The following is a 19452-nucleotide window of genomic DNA, read 5'->3' on the forward strand; positions in this document are numbered from 1 at the left end:
ACTCGAAATGTTATTATAAATAATAATATTATTTGGCATAAGATATTATTTAGTCTTTTAACTTGGGAATTTTTTTCAACTTAGTCCTTAAACTTTTTTTAATCCACATTATCATTAGAGCTGGACAAACTTTTTTAGTTTTGGTCATGGCATTTTAAGATTGTGCAAATCATAACAAATTTAGGGACTAAATTAAAAAAAATTACCAAATTTAGGATTAAATGGTGTCTTTTTGCCATTATCAGCAAATATACTCTAAACTTAAGGACAAACTAGGAATTTCGTATTATAGATTTTGCCTTTATGCGTTCACGTCGTTGAGGAAAACCCAAAAAAACGAGAGTGAGACATAAAAGGAAAAAGAAGAAAAATACAAGAGAGAAAACGAAGGAAAAAAAGTGTTGCAAAGGCGAAGGAGTGATTGTTAATGTTGGATGTAATTTCCTTGCGTTGCGAGAAGGAGAGGTTTAAAGGTCTGCCATTGTATAGCTTTTCTTCTGCAATGGCGTTTTGCTTCATTGTGACCTCTTCCCTCACCCGTTCATTTCCTATAAAAACGAATTAAATTTCATATAAAAAAGGCATTTTGATAACAAATTCTCCGCTGCTGTAGAGAAAAGGGAGAGATACATTTGGTACGGTTAGAGAGAGGAGCGAGCGAGGGAGAGAAACAGAGAGAGAGAGGGGGGGAAGAGCTAGGAGTGTGAAAGTGAGGCAGGGATTTGGAGGAAAACTTGGGATGGCAATTTGTTTCGCATTGTCTTGTGGAAGGATCTAGGGTTTATTGGCTCTGCCTCGGATCTGAATCTAACCAGAAAAAATGGTCAGCATTTGTTTTCCCTGAGATTTCAAGTTTTTTTTTTTTTTTCACTTTTCATATTTGCATCACAGTTAAATGTAAAGTGGTTGTTCTGTTAATTTTGGATTCAGTTTCATGAAAAAGGAGATAGCTCATTTAGCTCCAAATGAACTAATAAAAAATTAAAAATTATTGTTACTCTTTCCCCCGCTAAATGGTGATCCTTTTGTTGTTGTATAGATTTAGAGATGTTTATTATTTAAATGAATTACTATTTTTTTTCTTTTTGCTATTTATTTTGTCAAGACTAATTTATTTTTATAAGAAAATATAGTTTTGTTTGTAATTCCAGTTACTAGAGCTGCATTTCTGTTTTTCTTTGTCTGTAAGATTTTTTAGAGTTAGTAATCTGTACATTGTTTTTTCTTTTAAATTAATAGAAAGTAGCTCTTTTATTTACTTTATGCAATTCAATAAATAATATATTGTTTTTTCTTTTAAATTAATAGAAAGTAGCTCTTTTATTTACTTTATGCAATTCAATAAATAATATACCCTTTTTTTGTGAAGTAGCTAACTAAAATTAATGGTAGTTTAGAAAGGTTTGATGTTCACAGCTTTGGCCCTGTTCTTTGTTGGGATCATGTTTTGTGGCTTGAATTTGTTATTTCCAAGTCGCAAATTAAATAAATTTTGACTTGTTAATGCAACGGCATTAGAAATTTGTTTTAGAGAATTGTGTGAGATGCATAGAAATCAAAGTTTAGTTTCTCCAATGTGGCATTGGATGGTGGTGACTAAACACACCGTTCAACATTTTTGCTGGTCCTACATATCTACTTGCGTAATCAATACAATTTGGTTTCATGTTTCATTCTTTGAGATGAGTCTCTTTTCTTTCAAATTGATATGCTTAAGATTTGACATGGCCTTGCAGGTTGCTCCATCCAGTATTCTTGTTGGATCTCATGTTTGGGTGGAGGACCCAGATGTAGCTTGGATAGATGGAGAAGTAAAGGAAGTTAAGGGGGAAGAGATTACAGTAGATTCTACATCAGGGAAGACAGTGAGTGCTTGTTCTCAGGATTTTATGTGATTTGTTCTTTGTTCTCCACCCCCACCCCCCCAACACACACACTTCTTGCGTGGAGGACATTTTTGTCTTTCTTTTGTGCTTGGCATCATGATTCGTGATTCATGAAACATGTATATGTGTTTTAAACTGAAACGAATATGACATCACTGGCAGCCATAGTTTAATGAACTTCAATGTATTTAATTTGTTACTGAATTTCTTAGGTGAGACAATAAGATGATTTTAATCACATCTAGAGATTAATTTTCCATACGTCTTTCTAAACAACAAAATACTGCTATAAAAAGCACAGATGGCAATGGTATGGTCTCTTACTATTTGGTTGCCAGTCAGGTTTGAAGAAACATAGTAGACGTTATCGGAGAAGTTGGTGGAATTTGAAGTTAATCTGACCTTGTTGATAGGATATTTTTAGGTCAGGTGAGATATAAGCTCATGATGCTCATTTAGAGAAACTAGAGATGAAAATCCCTAACTTCCGAATTAGTCATATATATTGAATTCTTTAGACCTTGTTGATGGGATATTTTTAGGTCAGATTCTAAGCTCATGATGCTTACCACAATAACTTTGAGAAATTTTCAGGACTCAGGTTTTTCTAAGTCATAATCTGCTAAAGATAAATAAGGGCTTGAATTATGGATTTTTTTTCTTATATTTAGGATGCAAGAGTTATCATGTGCATTCAAGGTGAATGATGTGTCTGATAAAAGTTGTGGTAAACTGAATGCTGAAGTAAACATTTTTATGATGCAAGGGAAGCTATGGAAATTTGTTTTACTTTCTGACTTCCTTAGCGGAAGTCGTGTTTTCAAAGCTGCTGGTTTGAAACTTCGTGTTCAGCTTATGTATGTTCTATGTAGATATTTCAATGGTACATCATATTTTCTTTATATATTATTAACATGGTTCGATGCTTCAGCTAACAGCATCTGTTATCTTTTCAAGCTCTAATTTCATTCACTATATATGCCAGTCTGTATTAGTTCTTTCTTTCTTTAGTTATTGTTTTGGTGCTTGAAATTGGATTTTGAAAGGTTTGTGGCTTTTGTATTCCTTTCATATTGTGTAGATTGTTGCCAAAACATCTAATGTCTATCCAAAGGACCCTGAATTTCCTTCATGTGGGGTTGATGATATGACAAGGCTAGCATATTTGCATGAACCTGGGGTTTTGCAGAATTTAAAATGCCGATATGATATCAATGAAATATATGTAAGTATTAACAGCAGGTTTGCACCCCTTTACCTTATTTCAGTGTTTGATAAATTATGATGTAATGGCATTGGTTACCCAGATTAATTACTTTGCATCATGAGTCACTTAATGCAGTCCTTTCTGTGGTTTATGATGGTCGAGTGTGAATATGTTGCTTTAATTTGTTGTGTGCCTGTTTTTTTTCTAGAGATACATGTCAATGTTTGAAGCTAAATGTGCTTATGTTTATTCCAGACCTACATGAGAAATATATTGGTTGCTTTAATTTGTTGCGTTGCTGTTTGTTTTTTTTCTAGGGATATGTATTGTTGTTTGAAGCTAAATGTGCTGATGTTTATTCCAGACCTACACAGGAAATATATTGATTGCTGTAAATCCTTTTCGAAGACTGCCACATTTATACAGCAGTCATATGATGGAACAATACAAAGGGGCAGCTTTTGGTGAGCTGAGCCCACATCCGTTTGCTGTTGCAGATGCTTCATATAGGTAAAGCATTTTTATGCTTCCCTTATCATACAGATTTTTTTGCATTCTTCATGTGCTTATTGATGTAATAAGTGTTCTGAACAGACACATGATCAATGAGGGGATAAGCCAATCAATTTTGGTAAGTGGGGAAAGTGGAGCCGGTAAAACAGAGAGTACAAAGATGCTTATGCGCTATCTAGCCTATATGGGAGGGAGAGTTAGCAAGGCAGAGGAACGCTCTGTGGAGCAGAAGGTCTTGGAGGTAGCTCAAACTAAATAATTTAGTTTTTCTATTTGTGTGAAATTGATGAATTTGATGTTGCTTTCTTGGTTGTATGGTTCTCCATTGTCCTTCTAGGAAAATGAGATTGCTTGAATAATTTCTTTTCCTAATGATTTTTATCCTCATTTGTAGTCTAATCCTGTTCTGGAAGCCTTTGGCAATGCAAAGACTGTCAGAAACAATAATTCAAGGTTTGAAATCTACATTTAGGGCATAGGATATTCCACATGCCTTGAGGATTTTTTTGCCAGGCCCTTCTTTTAGTTGGTGAAAGACTTTCCCTGACTGATTATAACGTAATTGCAGTCGCTTTGGCAAGTTTGTGGAAATTCAATTTGATCCAAGGGGCCAAATTTCTGGAGCTGCAATAAGGACTTACTTGCTAGAACGATCTCGTGTTTGTCAGGTGTCTGACCCGGAGAGAAACTATCATTGCTTTTATATGCTTTGTGCTGCACCGCCGGAGGTAATGGTGTCTGATTTTTCTGCATTTGGCTTCACAGAGAAATCCTAGTTTATTTTGTAACGCTAATTACAGAAAAAAAATCACAGTAGAAGTCTTGCTTTAGCTTAAGCTTTTCAGTTGTTTAGATCTAGTTTTCTTGAAAAGCAGATTTTGCCTCAATAATTGTAATTCTTTTGTTAATTTAAGAAGAAAAAGAGAAGAAAAAAAGCTGCTGGCTGCTGCCAATTGGGGCTGCTGTTGAACAGAAAAGAGAGAAAAGAAATGGGAGAAAAATTCTGAATAAAATGCATAAACATTTTTCTTTCTTACAGAGGTATTTATACACTCAAAACAAATACAAAATTAAGGAAAGAAATCTCTACAATTCTAACTGGCAGCCTAAATCATATAATTACAATCCCTAATTTTATGCAAAAAATTATAGCATATCTTAACAATTCTTTTAAACTGAAACATAGTGTTGAAGGAAAGGGATGATCTTAAATTGCTGAAAGTAGGTCTCTGGTAATATAGCTTGCAGCACCCTCAAGCTCTAAGAGTTGGGTTATCAAATTCTTGTTATTTTTTTCCAAAGAATTTTCTTTTTGTGTCAAAGTATGCAGGGCCCATTTTCAGACTTCCATTTCCTAATGTGGTTAATGCAAATAAAAATTATTTTTGGGTCCTCATAATACCTCTTGTAACATGACAGTTTCATTTTTGCCTATGTTGACTGGGTTTTTGTTACCAAAGAGGCATCTAACTCTCTTTTGGTTTTTTTGCTATCAGGAAGTTGAGAAGTACAAATTGGGAAATCCACGAACTTTTCATTATTTAAACCAGTCAAATTGTTATGAGCTGGATGGCGTAGATAGTTGTAAAGAGTATCTTTTAACTAAGAGGGCTATGGATGTTGTTGGTATCAGTCAGGGGGAGCAGGTAATGCATTTTGTTTGTTATTTAATTGGAATAATATCACCTTTTTTTTTTTCTTTATAATCTCTGCCATGTCAGGATGGAATATTCCGAGTTGTGGCTGCAATTCTTCATTTAGGAAATATTGAGTTCAAAAAGGGACAGGAAATAGATTCTGCTGAACCTAAGGATGATAAATCTCGGTTCCATCTAAAAACCGCAGCAGAGCTATTAATGTAATTTTTTATTACTATTCTTTTCCTTAAACATCCATGCCTTTGTCCTCATATGCAGAATTGAATGGAAAAACTCAAATATGTGTCTCTCTTTAGGTGTAATGAGAAGGCTCTTGAAGACTCCCTATGCAAACGTGTTATGGTGACTCGTGATGAGAGCATTACAAAATCGCTTGACCCTGTTTCAGCAGCTCTCAGCAGAGATGCTTTGGCAAAATTGTTTATTCAAAATTATTTGACTGGTAACTTTCAATGTACCAGATGGATTCGCTCTAGAGACACACACATACACTGATTCAAAACATCCATCTATAGTTATTTCTTAACACTTTGTACTTTGGTTCCTCAGGCTTGTGGACAAGATAAATGTTTCTATTAGTCAGGATCCTGAATCAAAATCGTTGATTGGTGTTCTGGATATTTATGGATTTGAGAGTTTCAAGACAAACAGGTGCTTAACCGGTATGCTTTGTTTTCGTCATTCAGAAATCAATTTTTTTTCATGACATCCCTCTATATTTTTTATGATTGGGATGTCTAGTTAAGGGAATTCAATATTTAAAGGCCATGATGTGTCAAATCCCTTAATGACTATGCTGGGTGTTGCTGATCAAATTTGGGGATATTTTTGCTTCTCTTTCTTGGCTAGAGTGATCACTAGTCTTTAGTTTTTCTTCCTGGATGATTGCAGCATTAAATACCTTTTAAAGCTCATTTTGCCTGCATGTTTGTGCCAGTTTTTCAAGTTTTGCAGTGTGGATTCCTTAGTTTCCCTACATCAATACTTACACAATTTTCAAAATTTTCATTGCATGCAGTTTTGAGCAATTTTGCATCAATTTGACAAATGAAAAGCTGCAGCAGCATTTTAATCAGGTTTATGCATTAGATTGATTCTAATGTATTTAGGATATTGTCAGCTTTCAAAACTATCTTAATATAACTGTGATGTCATATGCCAGCATGTTTTTAAGATGGAGCAGGAAGAATACAAGAAAGAAGAAATTGACTGGAGTTATATAGAATTTATTGATAATCAAGATATCCTTGATCTTATTGAAAAGGTGCATCACAATTTCTATTTCACTTTGCTGTTTTCATGCCCGTATCTCACTTTCTATAATGTGACTAACTCTGCCAATATATGTGCAGACAAACACACACACACACTTGTTTCTTGTCTCAGTGCTACACCTGTACATATTTTCTTTTATCTTTTCATTCATGTATTGGAAATTTATTAATTGCATTGGAAGTAACACTCCATCCATGTCAATATGTTAGACGCTGCCCTTTTTGAACTTTCTTTTAATCAAATATCAATTTTGGAAGGATTGAAAAAAAGTATCCTGTAGAGTTTGGAAGAAGATTTTAAGGTTGAAGGGTTTTTTTTTTTCTTTTCACTAAAATGATTTAAACTACTAATTGTTTTTTGAAACAATGCCAGAGAGGAACTTTTGGAAACCGAGAAGGGGGACTAATTTGTCATGATGTATGGAACTTTTTTATCTTCTAATGTTTTTCTTTCCTGCTTACAGAAACCTGGTGGCATCATAGCTCTTCTTGATGAGGCTTGGTAGGTATCAGAATAACAACAATGATAATTCACCTCTTCTTATTTTAAGAAAATTGGTTTGCCTCCCTGCGAAAATTGTGACAATTACTCCTGTTACTTTTAACTTTCTCTTGCTTCAAACACCCTTTGAAATTGTGACATTATTCCTGTTATGTTCATAGTATGTTCCCCAGATCAACACATGAGACATTTGCTCAAAAGCTTTATCAGACTTTTAAAGACAATAAACGCTTCAGTAAGCCTAAGCTGTCACGCACTGACTTCACCATTTGTCATTATGCTGGTGATGTAAGTATTTTTACTGTGCTACTGCATCCATAGGAACTCTGTGCTAGAAGATAAGGGTGCTCAAATATCTCTGTTATTCTCCACTAAATTTAGATCGTGTAATATATTTGGCTGCTCTTATGAGTCCTATTCCTGCAGAATATGTTATCTCCAAATTGGTTAATATTAGACAAGAAGGTCTCAATTAGCTAATAATACTCAAACTACACATAAGAACCCATGTTTAACAAATGTGGAATCTCCTGAATAACCCTGATTTAATAGATCAACAAGACCTAAATAACATGAACTTTTATGATTGTTTTCTTTTGTAAGTATTTAAATGGTAATATTGGAACTTAAATAAACTTAAACCAGTCTCAATGTTAACTAGAAATAGTTACATCTGTGAAATCTGCTTTATATTAACTTAAAGGAATTTCCACTATAGGTTACTTACCAGACTGAGCTCTTCCTGGATAAGAACAAAGATTATGTTGTTTCAGAGCATCAAGCTCTGCTGAATGCTTCAGAATGCTCTTTTGTTTCAAGCTTGTTTCCTCCTTCACCCGAGGAATCTTCCAAAACAACAAAGTTCTCCTCAATAGGTTCCTCCTTCAAGGTCTGTTTCTGCTCTAATGTGTATGTTAAAGGGAGATTACATGCTTCATCTATTTTCATTCATTTTCATGCATGCCATGTACTTTGAACAGCAACAACTCCAAGCTTTGCTTGAGACTTTGAGTGCCACGGAACCACACTACATTCGTTGTGTGAAGCCCAATAATGCTCTTAAACCAGGAATATTTGAGAACCAAAATGTGCTACAACAACTTCGATGTGGGGTAAGTTTCTATATTTTGGTCAATCCTAGCTTTTGTTGATAAGCAGTCTGTCTGTATGTCCATGTGTGACGTTTATATTTGACTCCAGGGAGTGATGGAGGCAATTCGAATTAGTTGTGCTGGATTTCCCTCTCGAAAGTCATTTCGTGAATTTGTAGCTCGATTTTCCCTTCTGGCTCCGGAGGTTCTCTCTAAGCGGTAACATTTCCAAAATCTGTTCTTGCAGTTCAAAATTATTACTTCTATTTAGATGTACCTTTTATTCTTCATAATTATGTTACGATAATCCATGACTTACCAGTGAGGTGCATAACTCTGTTATCTGTTATTTAGAAATAATTATACTGAGGTCACTGCTAGCAAGAAGATTCTGGAGAAGAGTAAGCTCAGTGGTTATCAGGTGCATCCTGTATTTATACATTTTCTTAAAGTTAACTTTGGGACTGTTTTTTTTTTTTTTTTCATTCAATGTATTTTTTAAGTACTTCATGCATGACATGTATGCCAAAATCTCTTGCTTGCTGGCTAATTCTGTAAGTTTTGGCTCCCAGTCATTTCATATTGTTGCTTTCACTGAGCTCTTGTACCATTTAATAATATTGCACCTTACAGATTTGCTGCTATTGCAGATTGGTAAAACGAAAGTTTTTCTTAGGGCTGGTCAGATGGCAGAGCTAGATGCATTGCGAACTGAGATTTTAGGAAGATCAGCAAGTCTGATACAGAGAAAAGTCCGTACGTACTTGTGTCGGAAACGCTTTATTTTGTTGCGGTTATCTGCCATACAAATTCAAGCCTTGTGTAGAGGTAAAGAGCATTTCATCCATGTGCATTTCTGATTGTATTAGGAATTGGAATTGCTTCCATACATCTACCGTTATATTTATTTCACTTTCATTTTTTTAACCTGTTTGCAGGACAAGTAGCACGCCATCAGTATGAGGAAATGAGAAGAGAAGCTGCTGCTCTGAATATTCAAAAACATTTACGCAAGTTTCTTGCAAGGAAAGCATACAAGAATTTGTACTTCTCAGCTGTTTCTATTCAAACAGGTATGCGTGGGATGATTGCTCGTAGTGAGCTTCTGTCCAGAAAGCAGACAAGAGCTGCAACTGTAATTCAGGTAAAAATAAAATTTTCTTTCTGTTGTTGACATATTAACAGCTAGTAGCTTTCTTTTTATTTCTCATTTTACCCTTTTCTTCAATCTTTTATTACTGTTTACTTTCCCCATATCTCAATTAGTAGGCTTTATAAAAAATATGTTTTGAAATTCTTGTTATTTCGGGCAACCATTTCATTTGTTTTAGATAAAATTTTACTGAGTGCATTCACAAGTGGGACGTAGGTTTTTCCAGTAAACAAATTTAAAAAGTACAAAAAGTCTACTCTGTCCACTCACTAGTTGTAATTCTAAACCAATAATGTTCATGCTTTTTTTGCTATGTACAATTGATATTATGCGAGTTCATGTATTTTACAGAGTCACTGTCGACGATTCTTGGCCAACCGTCGTTATCTAAGGTTAAAGAAAGCAGCAATTACTACACAATGTGCCTGGAGAGCAAGGGTTGCACGTAAAGAATTACGGAAGCTAAGAATGGTGATTTTTTCGTTTCTCAAATTAGTTTAAGCTCATGATCTTCTCTTTCATAGGTGTATTCTTGTATTTTTGTTTCAAAAATAATTTCTTCGCAGATGACAATATTCCCTAAAGTGCTCTATTGCTATACTAATATTAATTTTATTTCTTCTAATTTTGATTAATTATAGAATAATGAAGGAATGTTTAGAAGCAATCCCTGCTAAAGCTATCTATTAAGAAATGGAATAATCATTCTCTCGTTCTGCTTATATTGCTTCCAACAGTTGAAATTATCATCTTTTGTAGTCTGAGTTTTCTACCATTCTTTCCAAAAGTATGTGCATGATTGTTTCAACTTATCGTTCCTGTCTGTCTGCAGGCCGCCAGGGAAACTGGTGCTCTTCAAGAAGCCAAAACTAAGCTGGAAAAGGAAGTTGAAGAACTTACATGGCGCTTGCAACTAGAGAAACGAACGAGGGTAGATCTTTTCTTGATAATAATGTTACTATTATAAGTACATGTATTCATAACATTTCCAGCTATGATGTCATAAAATTTTATGTCTATTCATTAGCATCTTTAATATTTCACCATTGTTTGAATTAGTCAATTTCTACCTTTTTCTAATTCCCCATAGCAAAACATGCTAGAAAGGATAAAGCACCATTAGGAGAATTATCTAGTATCTTTTAAACCTAATTTATAAACTGTAGAGCAAAATTTTCCCCTAACTCATTCATTTATTAGGGCAGGTTGACCTTGAGGAATCAAAAAAACAGGAAAGTGCAAGGTTTGAATCTACTTTACAAAAGATGCAACTTGAGTTTGAGGAATCCAAGAAAAAGGAAAGTGCAAGGTTTGAATCTAATTTGCAAAAGAAGGAACTTGAGTTTGAGGAATCCAAAAAACAGGAAAGTGAAAGGTTTGAATCTACTTTGCACAAGATGCAACTTGAGTTTGAGGAATCCAAGAAACAGGAAAGTGAAAGGTTTGAATCTACTTTCCACAAGATGCAACTTGAGTTTGAGGAATCCAAAAAACAGGAAAGTGCAAGGTTTGAATCTACTACGCAAAAGATGCAACTTGAGTTTGAGGAATCCAAAAAACAGGAAAGAGCAAGGTTTGAATCTACTTTGCACAGAAAGGAACTTCAGTTTCAGCAACTGCAATTTGAGTTGCAGAAACTGCAGCTTGAGTTTGAGGAATCCAAAAAACAGGAAAGAGAAACACTAGAATCTACTTTGCACAAGAAGGAACTTGAGTTTCAGGAATCCAAAAAACAGGAAAGAGCAACATTTGAATCTACTTTGTACAAGAAGGAACTTGAGTTTCAGGAACTGCAAGTTGAGTTTCAGAAAATGCAACTTGAGCTTGAGAAAACAAAAGAGTTGCTAATCAAAGAACGTGAAGCTGCAAAGAAAATTGCTGAACAAGTTCCTGCGGTTCAGGAGATCCCAGTTATTGACGATGAATTAGTAAACAAACTTACTGCTGAAAATGAACAGCTGAAGGTACTGTTAGACATTTGTTACTTGAAATAAGAACTTAGGTTTGACTAAAGGCTTTCTTGATGTCATTTCTAAACTTGGTTATTCTGCCTTTACGTTTCTTGAAATCTTGTTTGGCAAAATGCCATTGTAGGCTCTGGGAAGTTCCTTAGAACAGAAAATTAATGAAACAGAGAGGAAATATGAAGAAACAAACAAGCTTAGTGAAGAGCGACTAAAGCAAGGTTTGGAGGCAGAATCAAAGATAGTTGAGCTCAAAACTGAAATGCAGAGGTTTATACCTATTTTGATCTACTATAATATGTGTTTGATGTTTATATGTTAGAATGAACATTTAGTCAGTTGTATTTTTCATTCTCTGACTGGGAAGTTGCTTTTCTTTCATCTGAATGATTGTTTATATCTTAAACAGGCTCGAAAAAAAGATTTTGGACATGGGAGCTGAGGACCAGAAACCGCAGCAGCAGGCCATACCGAGTGCACCGAGTAAAAACATGTCAGAGGTGACATCTGCAGTAAGATATATCTCAACATTCTTTCCTTATTTTTCTTGATTAGAATAATTCTTTCCTTATCTCAACAAGTCCCTTTGGTTCAGGAGATCCCCGTTGTTGACGATGAATCAATGAATAAACCTACCGTTATTGAAGATGAATCAATGAATAAACATACCGTTATTGAAGATGAATCAATGAATAAACATACCGTTATTGATGATGAATCAATGAATAAACTTACTCCTGAAAATGAACAGCTGAAGGTATTGTTAGACATTTGTTGCTTCAAATACTATCTCAGGTTTGACTAAAGGCTTTCTTGATGTCATTTGGAAAAAAGATTTTGGACATGGGAGCTGAGGACCAGAAACCACAGCAGCAGGCCATGCTGAGTTCACTGAGTACTACCATTTCAGAGGTGACATCTGCAGTAAGATATATCTCAACATTCTTTCCTTTTATTTTATTGAGTAGAATTATTCTTTCCTTATCTCAACAAGTTCCTGTGGTTCAGGAGATCCCTGTTATTGAGAATGAATCAATGAATAAACCTACCGTTAATGACGATGAATCAATGAATAAACTTACTGCTGAAAAAGAACAGCTGAAGGTATTGTTAGACATTTGTTGCTTCGAATACTATCTCAGGTTTGACTAAAGGCTTTCTTGATGTCATTTGAAAAAAAGATTTTGGACATGGGAGCTGAGGACCAGAAACCACAGCAGCTGGCCATGCCGAGTTCACTGAGTACAACCATGTCAGAGGTGACATCTGCAGTAAGATATATCTCAACATTCTTTCCTTTTATTTTTATTGAGTAGAATAATTCTTTCCTTATCTCAACAAGTTCCTGTGGTTCAGGAGATCCCTGTTATTGACAATGAATCAATGAATAAACCTACCGTTATTGACGATGGATCAATAAATAGACTTATTGCTGAAAATGAGCAGCTGAAGGTATTGTTAGATATTTTTTGCTTCGAATACTATCTTAGTTTTGACTAAAGGCTTTCTTGATGTCATTTTTAAACTTGGTTATTCTGCCATTGTGTTTCTTGGAATCTTGTTTGGCACAATGCCATTGTAGGCTCTGGTAAGTACCTTAGAACAGAAAATTAATGAAACAGAGAGGAAATATGAAGAAACAAAAAAGCTTAGTGACGAGCGGCTAAAGCAAACTTTGGAGGCAGAGTCAAAGATAATTGAGCTCAAAACTACAGTGCAGAGGTTCATACCTATTTTGATCTGCTATAATATGTGTTTGATGTTTATATGTTAGTATGAACATTTAATCAATTGTATTTTTCATTCTATGAATGGAAAGTTTCTTTCTTTCATCTGAATAATTGTTTTACATCTTTACCAGGCTTGAAGAAAAGATTTTGGACATGGAAACTGACCAGAAATCACAGCAGCAAGCGTTGCTGAGTACACCAAGTAGAAAAATGCCAGAGGTGACGTCTTCAGTAAGCTATATCTCAACGTTCTTCCCTTATTTTTCTTGAGTTGGTTTGTTGGTTCTGATTATTTTTTGCTTTTTTTATTTTTCCTTGCTGGCCTTTATTTAACTTTGCAGCCTCTGGAAAATGGTCATCATGTAAGTGAAGAATATAGAGACTGTATAATTTCCCTTCACTTCAGTTTATTAGATATACCTGCATACTTGGTTTTTTGTTGCCTCTATCATCCTGAGATGGAAAGCTCTTTCTGACAGGCACAACTGAGTTCTGGTCCATCAACAAGGCTTGGTAGAGAAGACAGTAAATTGAGGAGATCCCAAACTGAAAAGCAGCAGGTATGAATTCAAGTGATATAGAATTTATTTTCCCTTTTTTCTTTTTTCAAGTATTTGTATTGCATGAAATTTCCAGGGATTAATCTTTGTTGTATGTATCATCTTTGCAGCCGGAGAGTGTAGATGACCTACTCAAATGTGTGGCACAGAATCTTGGGTTCAGTCAAGAAAAGCCTGTTGCAGCATTTACCATATACAAATGCCTTCTCCACTGGAAGTCATTTGAAGCTGAAAAGACAAGTGTTTTGATCGTCTTATTGAGGTGATGGGCTCTGCACTAGAGGTAACGTATCTATTACAGAAAGCTCATTTTTGTAGATAAAATCGTTGTTCTCAAGATAAACCGCCCTTTTCTTGTTGATACTATAACACTACTATTCTCTTTAATCAAAACTACGGTAGCAATTTTGATCCTTTAGTTTGATCAAGAATACTCCAGAGCTGTATTTAGAAAAATGGGGTGAAATATAGGTTTCACCTATTCTTTTGCTACTTGTTTTTTACGTTTGCAAGTTTCTAGTAAAGGCAATATGATAAGCAAAATGTTATTCCGATTCAAATATAAATATAATATTTCATGGATGTTCTTTCTGTTATCCAAGAACTCTCGAATTTGTGTTAGTTCAAAATGTTATTGGTTTTATTGTTGTTATTATCATTTTTACTATTTTTCTATTTGATCCAAGGTGCATTTTTGTTTTTTGCTTCTGAGAGCAAGAAATATTTAGAAAAAAAATTAGCCTACGAGGCCTTTTATCTTTTTCATTTTGTTGGATTTAGAAGATACAATTATGATTTTTTTTTTTTTTTTACTTTGTTGAAAAGTAATTATTTCTGTAATAGGAGGGAATATGGAATTATTCTCTTTGCTAGGGACTTATGTTAGATTACTTTAACTGATTCTTAAACCATGTTTTTTTCTGATTGAGCAGGTTTAAGAAACCAAAAAGATGAGGGGAAAAAATCAAATATAATATTCACGATCTGTGCTGATGTTTTGCAGGATCAGGACAACAATGATCACATGGCTTATTGGCTGTCAAACACATCTTCATTGTTGTTTTGCTTCAACGTAGTCTGAAAGCCTCTGGTTCAATGCAGAACCACCTGCTGGAGCATCATTCTTTGCAAGGATGACCAAAGTATTGAGATATTTCATTTACGGTTTCTTTAAATTGTTTGCATGAAATGGTCCTGATTTAGATGTCTCTGAAATCTTCTTTAACGTATGCCATAAAAAGAAGGAAAGAACAATACATTTGTTCTTTATCTAAAATCTCGTCATATGATCATTATCAGTTTTGTTGAATGATTCTAGAACTTATGAAGGAAAATTATGTGATATGATGTTGTTCTTTCTCAGAGTTTCCGTTCATCTTCTGCCAATCTTCAAGCTGGAGTACTGAGCCAGGTTGAGGCCAAGTATCCAGCTCTTCTTTTTAAGCAGCAGCTCTCAGCTTATGTGGAAAAGATATATGGAATCATTAGAGACAACTTGAAAAAGAACCTGTCACCACTTATATCTGGTTGCATTCAGGTACAAGGAGCCTTGCATTTGGATCACTGAGTCTTTCCAGTGACATTCTTTAACTTTTGAGATCATTTAGTTGCTATATACAGGAGAGAGCACTGTGGTTTTTCTAATTCTTATTTTTAAAATCATCTCCCTAGCTTCTATAATGCCTTGCACAATAGAGGTTTTCCGTGCTGCTTCATTTGAACATGTAGAGCATGTACTTTGTTGTATCATCAACTGAAATTTATTTCCAAGTGTTAATTTCAACATTGCATGTTATAAGTCTTAAATTCATCTTGCTTTCAGTTTGTAATTCAATATTTCAGCCTATTTCCTGTTTCTACACATTAAATTATTCTTCTAAAAATTCATATGTTTTGTTTTAGGTTTCTCTATACATGTGCAACTATCACAAGTTCCTCTCCTTTGACTTCTCTGCAATTTACTTTTTTGCTGCCTACTTGGTTTGAAATACTCAAAGTGAATGATTTATGGTTTGAGCATGGGAAAGTTAATTCATTATTAATTTTATTAGAGAGAGACACTTCTTCTTGTTAAGCTTATTTTACTTTTTTTTTTCTTTTAACATGTTTAGGTTCTACCTGATGATATTATGTTCCGTATAAGTAGTTTGAATTGCTGTGTAAGTGGTATGCATTTGTGTGTTGTGCAATAGTTTAGGATTATTCTCACATGAGCTTTAGTTTTCTGCTGTTTCTTTTAAAAGTTGTGTTAAAATGATGATACAATGCCATATTTTATTACTTCCTATGCTGGCTTATATGCATGGTAGCAACTAGTTTTATATTGGAATTGCAATTTCTTTATGTCGCTAATGCATCAGCCTATATGGCAGGTACCTAGGATATCAAAAGGAGCTGCTTTTCAAAAGTGTGAAGGGTTACAAGGCTATCATTCTCCAGCTGGTCTCTGGCAGAGCATTATTGAGTGTCTGAACAAGATGATGGGCACATTGAAAGACAATTTTGTATAAATTTGCAACTCTGATGATATTAAAGTGGACTCTTTCCGTTCCTTTTTTTTATGAGCCATGGAACTTATGGTTATGACTTTTTTATTTTCAGGTGCCTCCAATACTTGTTCAGAATATTTTCACTCAAACGTTTGCATATATTAATGTACAGCTCTTTAATAGGTAAATAATTGTTTCATATGTTTTTGCCCGTTACTCCAGATAATATAATAGGAATAAATTCCAAAATATGTGATGTTAATATATTCTGCTACAGCCTTCTTCTCCGTCGAGAATGCTGCACATTTAGCAACGGGGAGTATGTGAAATCTGGCTTAGCTGAATTGGAACTATGGTGTGCCGAAGCAGACGTTGAGGTAATTTCTTTAGTTCCCACTGATGAATGTCAAAGGTGTCATTTTCACATTGTTTGAAGAAGGTTTTTTGTTAAGGAAACACTATTTGAAGCTTGAACATGCATTCAACGGGAGTTTTTTTGTCTGCTTATTAGTTGTGGCACCTTATTGCATCTAATAAATTTGAATTAAGAGTTGCTTGTTGTTTAATTACAGTATGTAGGCCCATCATGGGATGAACTCAAACACACAAGGCAAGCTGTTGGATTCTTGGTATGTTTCTTCAGTTGTTTCTTAGTAGGTTAGAATTTTGTTGCGTCATGTTGCTTTACTCCTGTGGTTTGACGCAGGGGCCCTTTGTCATTCTTATCCAATGTTTCTTTCATTTTTCTTTTTCAAAGCTTGTGTGCCTGGTATAATTAATCACCACGGGGTCATGAAATTGGTTGAGACTGCTTTTTTTCCTTCCTTGATAAGGTCATACATGCCAATTTGACTTGGTAATATGTAGTTGCAATTGTGGCTTTATAAGGATGTCAACGGGCCTCAAACTGATCTGAATGTTAAAATAGAGGTGAGGGTTGGTACATTGTGCAATTAAAAACAAATTATTTGTAGAAGCAATTGAGGGAGCAAATATAAAATAACTCAGAGCAATAAAAAGGAATGGACTAAATTAAAAAATAAAAAATAAACCTTGCTTAATACCAAAACATTAAGCATTTGCTTCATTATTATTGCTTTCTAAGTCACGCATACAAATGGGAAAGGATTTAGCCTATTTACAGGCTCTGTATGTCGGTTTATTAAGTCAGCATACATTGTATTATATCATTATTATTTAATTATGGATAATGATAAGTTTAGATGATGATAAGCTTGATATTTCTCTAGAAACAATGAGAAAGATAGGGAAAGAGAGAGAAGTCAGTAACTTCAACATTATCCGTCCTTGAATTTTAAGGCTTGGCAAAATTTTCGAGGTTTGGTATGACCGCAAAGAAACTAGAGCTGTCAATATCTTTTAACTTTCCTTCTGTAATATAGGATGGGATACCATTGCTCATATACCCCGCCAATCCAGAATGAGTTCAGTATAACTGAATAGGAGTGGACTAGACCTGGCAATTCGTATATAGATTTTAACATGTTCATGTATTTGTGTTTTTGTTTCATACCCTGTTTTAGTTATTTCTTTCAGTGTTTTTTTTTTCTGTTATGTAACCGTTTCATTTATAGCATTGTTAAGTCTAGATTAGACCCTTAAGCACCCACTATAGGACTTTGCATTCTGCTGTTTAGAAGAGGCGACTGCTGCTTGGCTATTTCATTTTACTCGAGTGAAAATGTGGAATTAGTTGCTTAACCTGCTAAGTTTTGAATTCTGAAGTGCTTTCATGGTCAGAGATTTTTGTCTGTAATACAGTCACAGCTATGCTACCATATGGACTTGCACATTTGCATGATCTTGCTATTAAGATTTGGCAGTTGTTTTTAGTACTTCGAAAAGACCTGATCAAATATGTATCGAGTTATATATTCAACTACTTTAGGATTTTTCAGCATCATATAAATATATGTGTGCACCTACTTTTGTAGCAGATCCAGAACACACACTAGACAAACAAAGCCTTAATTGATTTCCTTACCAAGGGTTCTCTTATGCCATTCTTTATCTTATCTGTGGGACAATGATATTTGTATTTATTTGTTCAGATTGTGGTTGTGTGCTTGCTTTGATTTCTGGTTTATAATTTTTTCTATTTCTCCATTTTGAAAACCTGGTCTTGTTTGTCAGGTTATAAATCAGAAATCCCAAAATATCCTTTGATGAAATATCAAAAGACCTATGTAGTGTAAGTCTCTTTTCCTTTCTTCTTGCAATCCCCCTGATAATGGGGCATGGGTGCAGCATGTGATTCACAGAACATTCCATTTAATGAATCAATATGAAAGTCCCTTAAAGAGCTAGTTCGATTCTCTTGTACTAATCCTGTTGTAACATAATATTTTTAATTACCTGATCATCCGCATGATCTAAGGTGAGGTACAAAAACGACCTAATCCATTTACATTGTTTGTTTTCACCAGGCTTTGAGTGTTCAACAACTTTATAGGGTATGTACGCTTTATAGGGATGACAACTACAACACTCAAAGTGTTTCACCAGATGTAAGTTCATCGTCAAATTGTAGATATTTTCTCTCCTGAACCTTTTTTTTCTTGTTTTGTTAGTATGGTATGACATGCCACCTTCACTCGCACAGGTTCTTGCCCACATGAAAGAACTTATGTCAGATGATACCGAAGATGATGGTGTAGCTCCTTCCTGTTGGAGGACGATATCAGGTATGAAGTCAGAAAACGAGAAACAGAGTAGCGTAGTTCCTCCAATATCGAAGGTTAATAATGGTTTGTTGTCTTAATTGGTTAATCCCTTCTGAATGTAGCATTCCATTCACAATGGAGGACATTTCTAATTGCCATCAAGTAAAAGAGTTTGCATCAGTAAGACCCGCCGAAGAACTTATGACGGATCCAGCCTTCCAATTTTTACAGGATTTAAGGTACCGGTTCTACCATCGTTACATTTTTCCATTCACTACATTCTTTTTTTTTTGTCATCTAGAGTTGAACAGAAAGAAAAAGGTCACTTCATGGCAGTGCTGCCGCACATTAACTACAATGTTATACTTTCTTTGTAACATCCATTGCCAAAATGTAAGTAATTCTTAGAGTTCTTTAGGTAGTTAATTTGGTCATTTCTCTTCAGCATCTTTTTGGTACTGAATGGTCTAGAGGAAGAGAGTTGATTATTAATGTAGTGGAGCTTTTCAAAGCTGTTTTTTAATTCCCAAATTTTCATCTTGTAAAGTAACAACTAGCATAAGTATTTACTTTTTTTTTTTTTTTTTTCTAAATAGTCGTTATAGACACAAAGTTATAAATTAGATGCAAAGCACTGATGTTTCTTTCTCATACTTTTTCTGGTGAAGATATTAGACTTATAATTTTGGACATGGGCATGATATGTTGATAAATATCATAAACATGCTTAAATACAACTAA

The 19452-nt window shown here is 34.6% G+C and overlaps 2 protein-coding genes and 1 long non-coding RNA gene across 3 annotated transcripts in view; all 3 read left to right on the forward strand.

Moving 5' to 3' along the window:
- The first annotated feature begins 336 nt into the window (after positions 1–336).
- The window catches only part of LOC107935174 (myosin-8), a 24444-nt gene continuing 5328 nt past the window's right edge, over positions 337–19452 (forward strand). Inside the window, 38 exon segments of the mRNA XM_041077089.1 lie at positions 337–823; positions 1737–1865; positions 2968–3111; positions 3458–3603; positions 3688–3847; positions 4001–4059; positions 4175–4334; positions 5103–5252; positions 5328–5464; positions 5561–5679; positions 5682–5706; positions 5814–5915; positions 6283–6340; positions 6427–6528; positions 7003–7040; positions 7202–7328; positions 7759–7929; positions 8021–8152; positions 8241–8350; positions 8486–8552; positions 8782–8959; positions 9070–9275; positions 9636–9755; positions 10117–10215; positions 10490–11248; positions 11379–11518; positions 11658–11760; positions 11844–12005; positions 12083–12172; positions 12257–12352; positions 12430–12519; positions 12605–12700; positions 12831–12970; positions 13110–13209; positions 13320–13340; positions 13458–13538; positions 13649–13778; positions 13781–13821. Coding sequence (XP_040933023.1) covers positions 821–823; positions 1737–1865; positions 2968–3111; positions 3458–3603; positions 3688–3847; positions 4001–4059; positions 4175–4334; positions 5103–5252; positions 5328–5464; positions 5561–5679; positions 5682–5706; positions 5814–5915; positions 6283–6340; positions 6427–6528; positions 7003–7040; positions 7202–7328; positions 7759–7929; positions 8021–8152; positions 8241–8350; positions 8486–8552; positions 8782–8959; positions 9070–9275; positions 9636–9755; positions 10117–10215; positions 10490–11248; positions 11379–11518; positions 11658–11760; positions 11844–12005; positions 12083–12172; positions 12257–12352; positions 12430–12519; positions 12605–12700; positions 12831–12970; positions 13110–13209; positions 13320–13340; positions 13458–13538; positions 13649–13778; positions 13781–13821 — 4791 coding nt within the window. The 5' untranslated portion in view covers positions 337–820.
- Positions 14642–18702, forward strand: LOC121206271 (myosin-8-like). Its single transcript, XM_041077088.1, has 9 exons — positions 14642–14680; positions 14902–15075; positions 15911–16042; positions 16140–16210; positions 16305–16404; positions 16600–16656; positions 18182–18239; positions 18475–18555; positions 18651–18702. Exons 1-7 carry the CDS (start codon positions 14672–14674, stop codon positions 18212–18214), a joined length of 576 nt encoding a protein of 191 aa, XP_040933022.1. The 5' UTR covers positions 14642–14671; the 3' UTR covers positions 18215–18239; positions 18475–18555; positions 18651–18702.
- On the forward strand, positions 18702–18946 carry LOC121206272 (uncharacterized). Its single transcript, XR_005901372.1, has 2 exons — positions 18702–18732; positions 18834–18946. It is a non-coding gene; the product is annotated as an uncharacterized lncRNA (long non-coding RNA).

The sequence above is a fragment of the Gossypium hirsutum genome, chromosome A09 (assembly GCF_007990345.1).
Source record: "Gossypium hirsutum isolate 1008001.06 chromosome A09, Gossypium_hirsutum_v2.1, whole genome shotgun sequence".
NCBI lineage: Eukaryota > Viridiplantae > Streptophyta > Magnoliopsida > Malvales > Malvaceae > Gossypium > Gossypium hirsutum.

Coding starts and splice junctions, on each gene's coding strand:
- LOC121206271 (XM_041077088.1), top strand. Junction 15,076..15,910: donor TTATATCTGGTTGCATTCAG/GTACAAGGAGCC, acceptor CCTATATGGCAG/GTACCTAGGATATCAAAAGG. Junction 16,405..16,599: donor GTGCCGAAGCAGACGTTGAG/GTAATTTCTTTA, acceptor GTTTAATTACAG/TATGTAGGCCCATCATGGGA.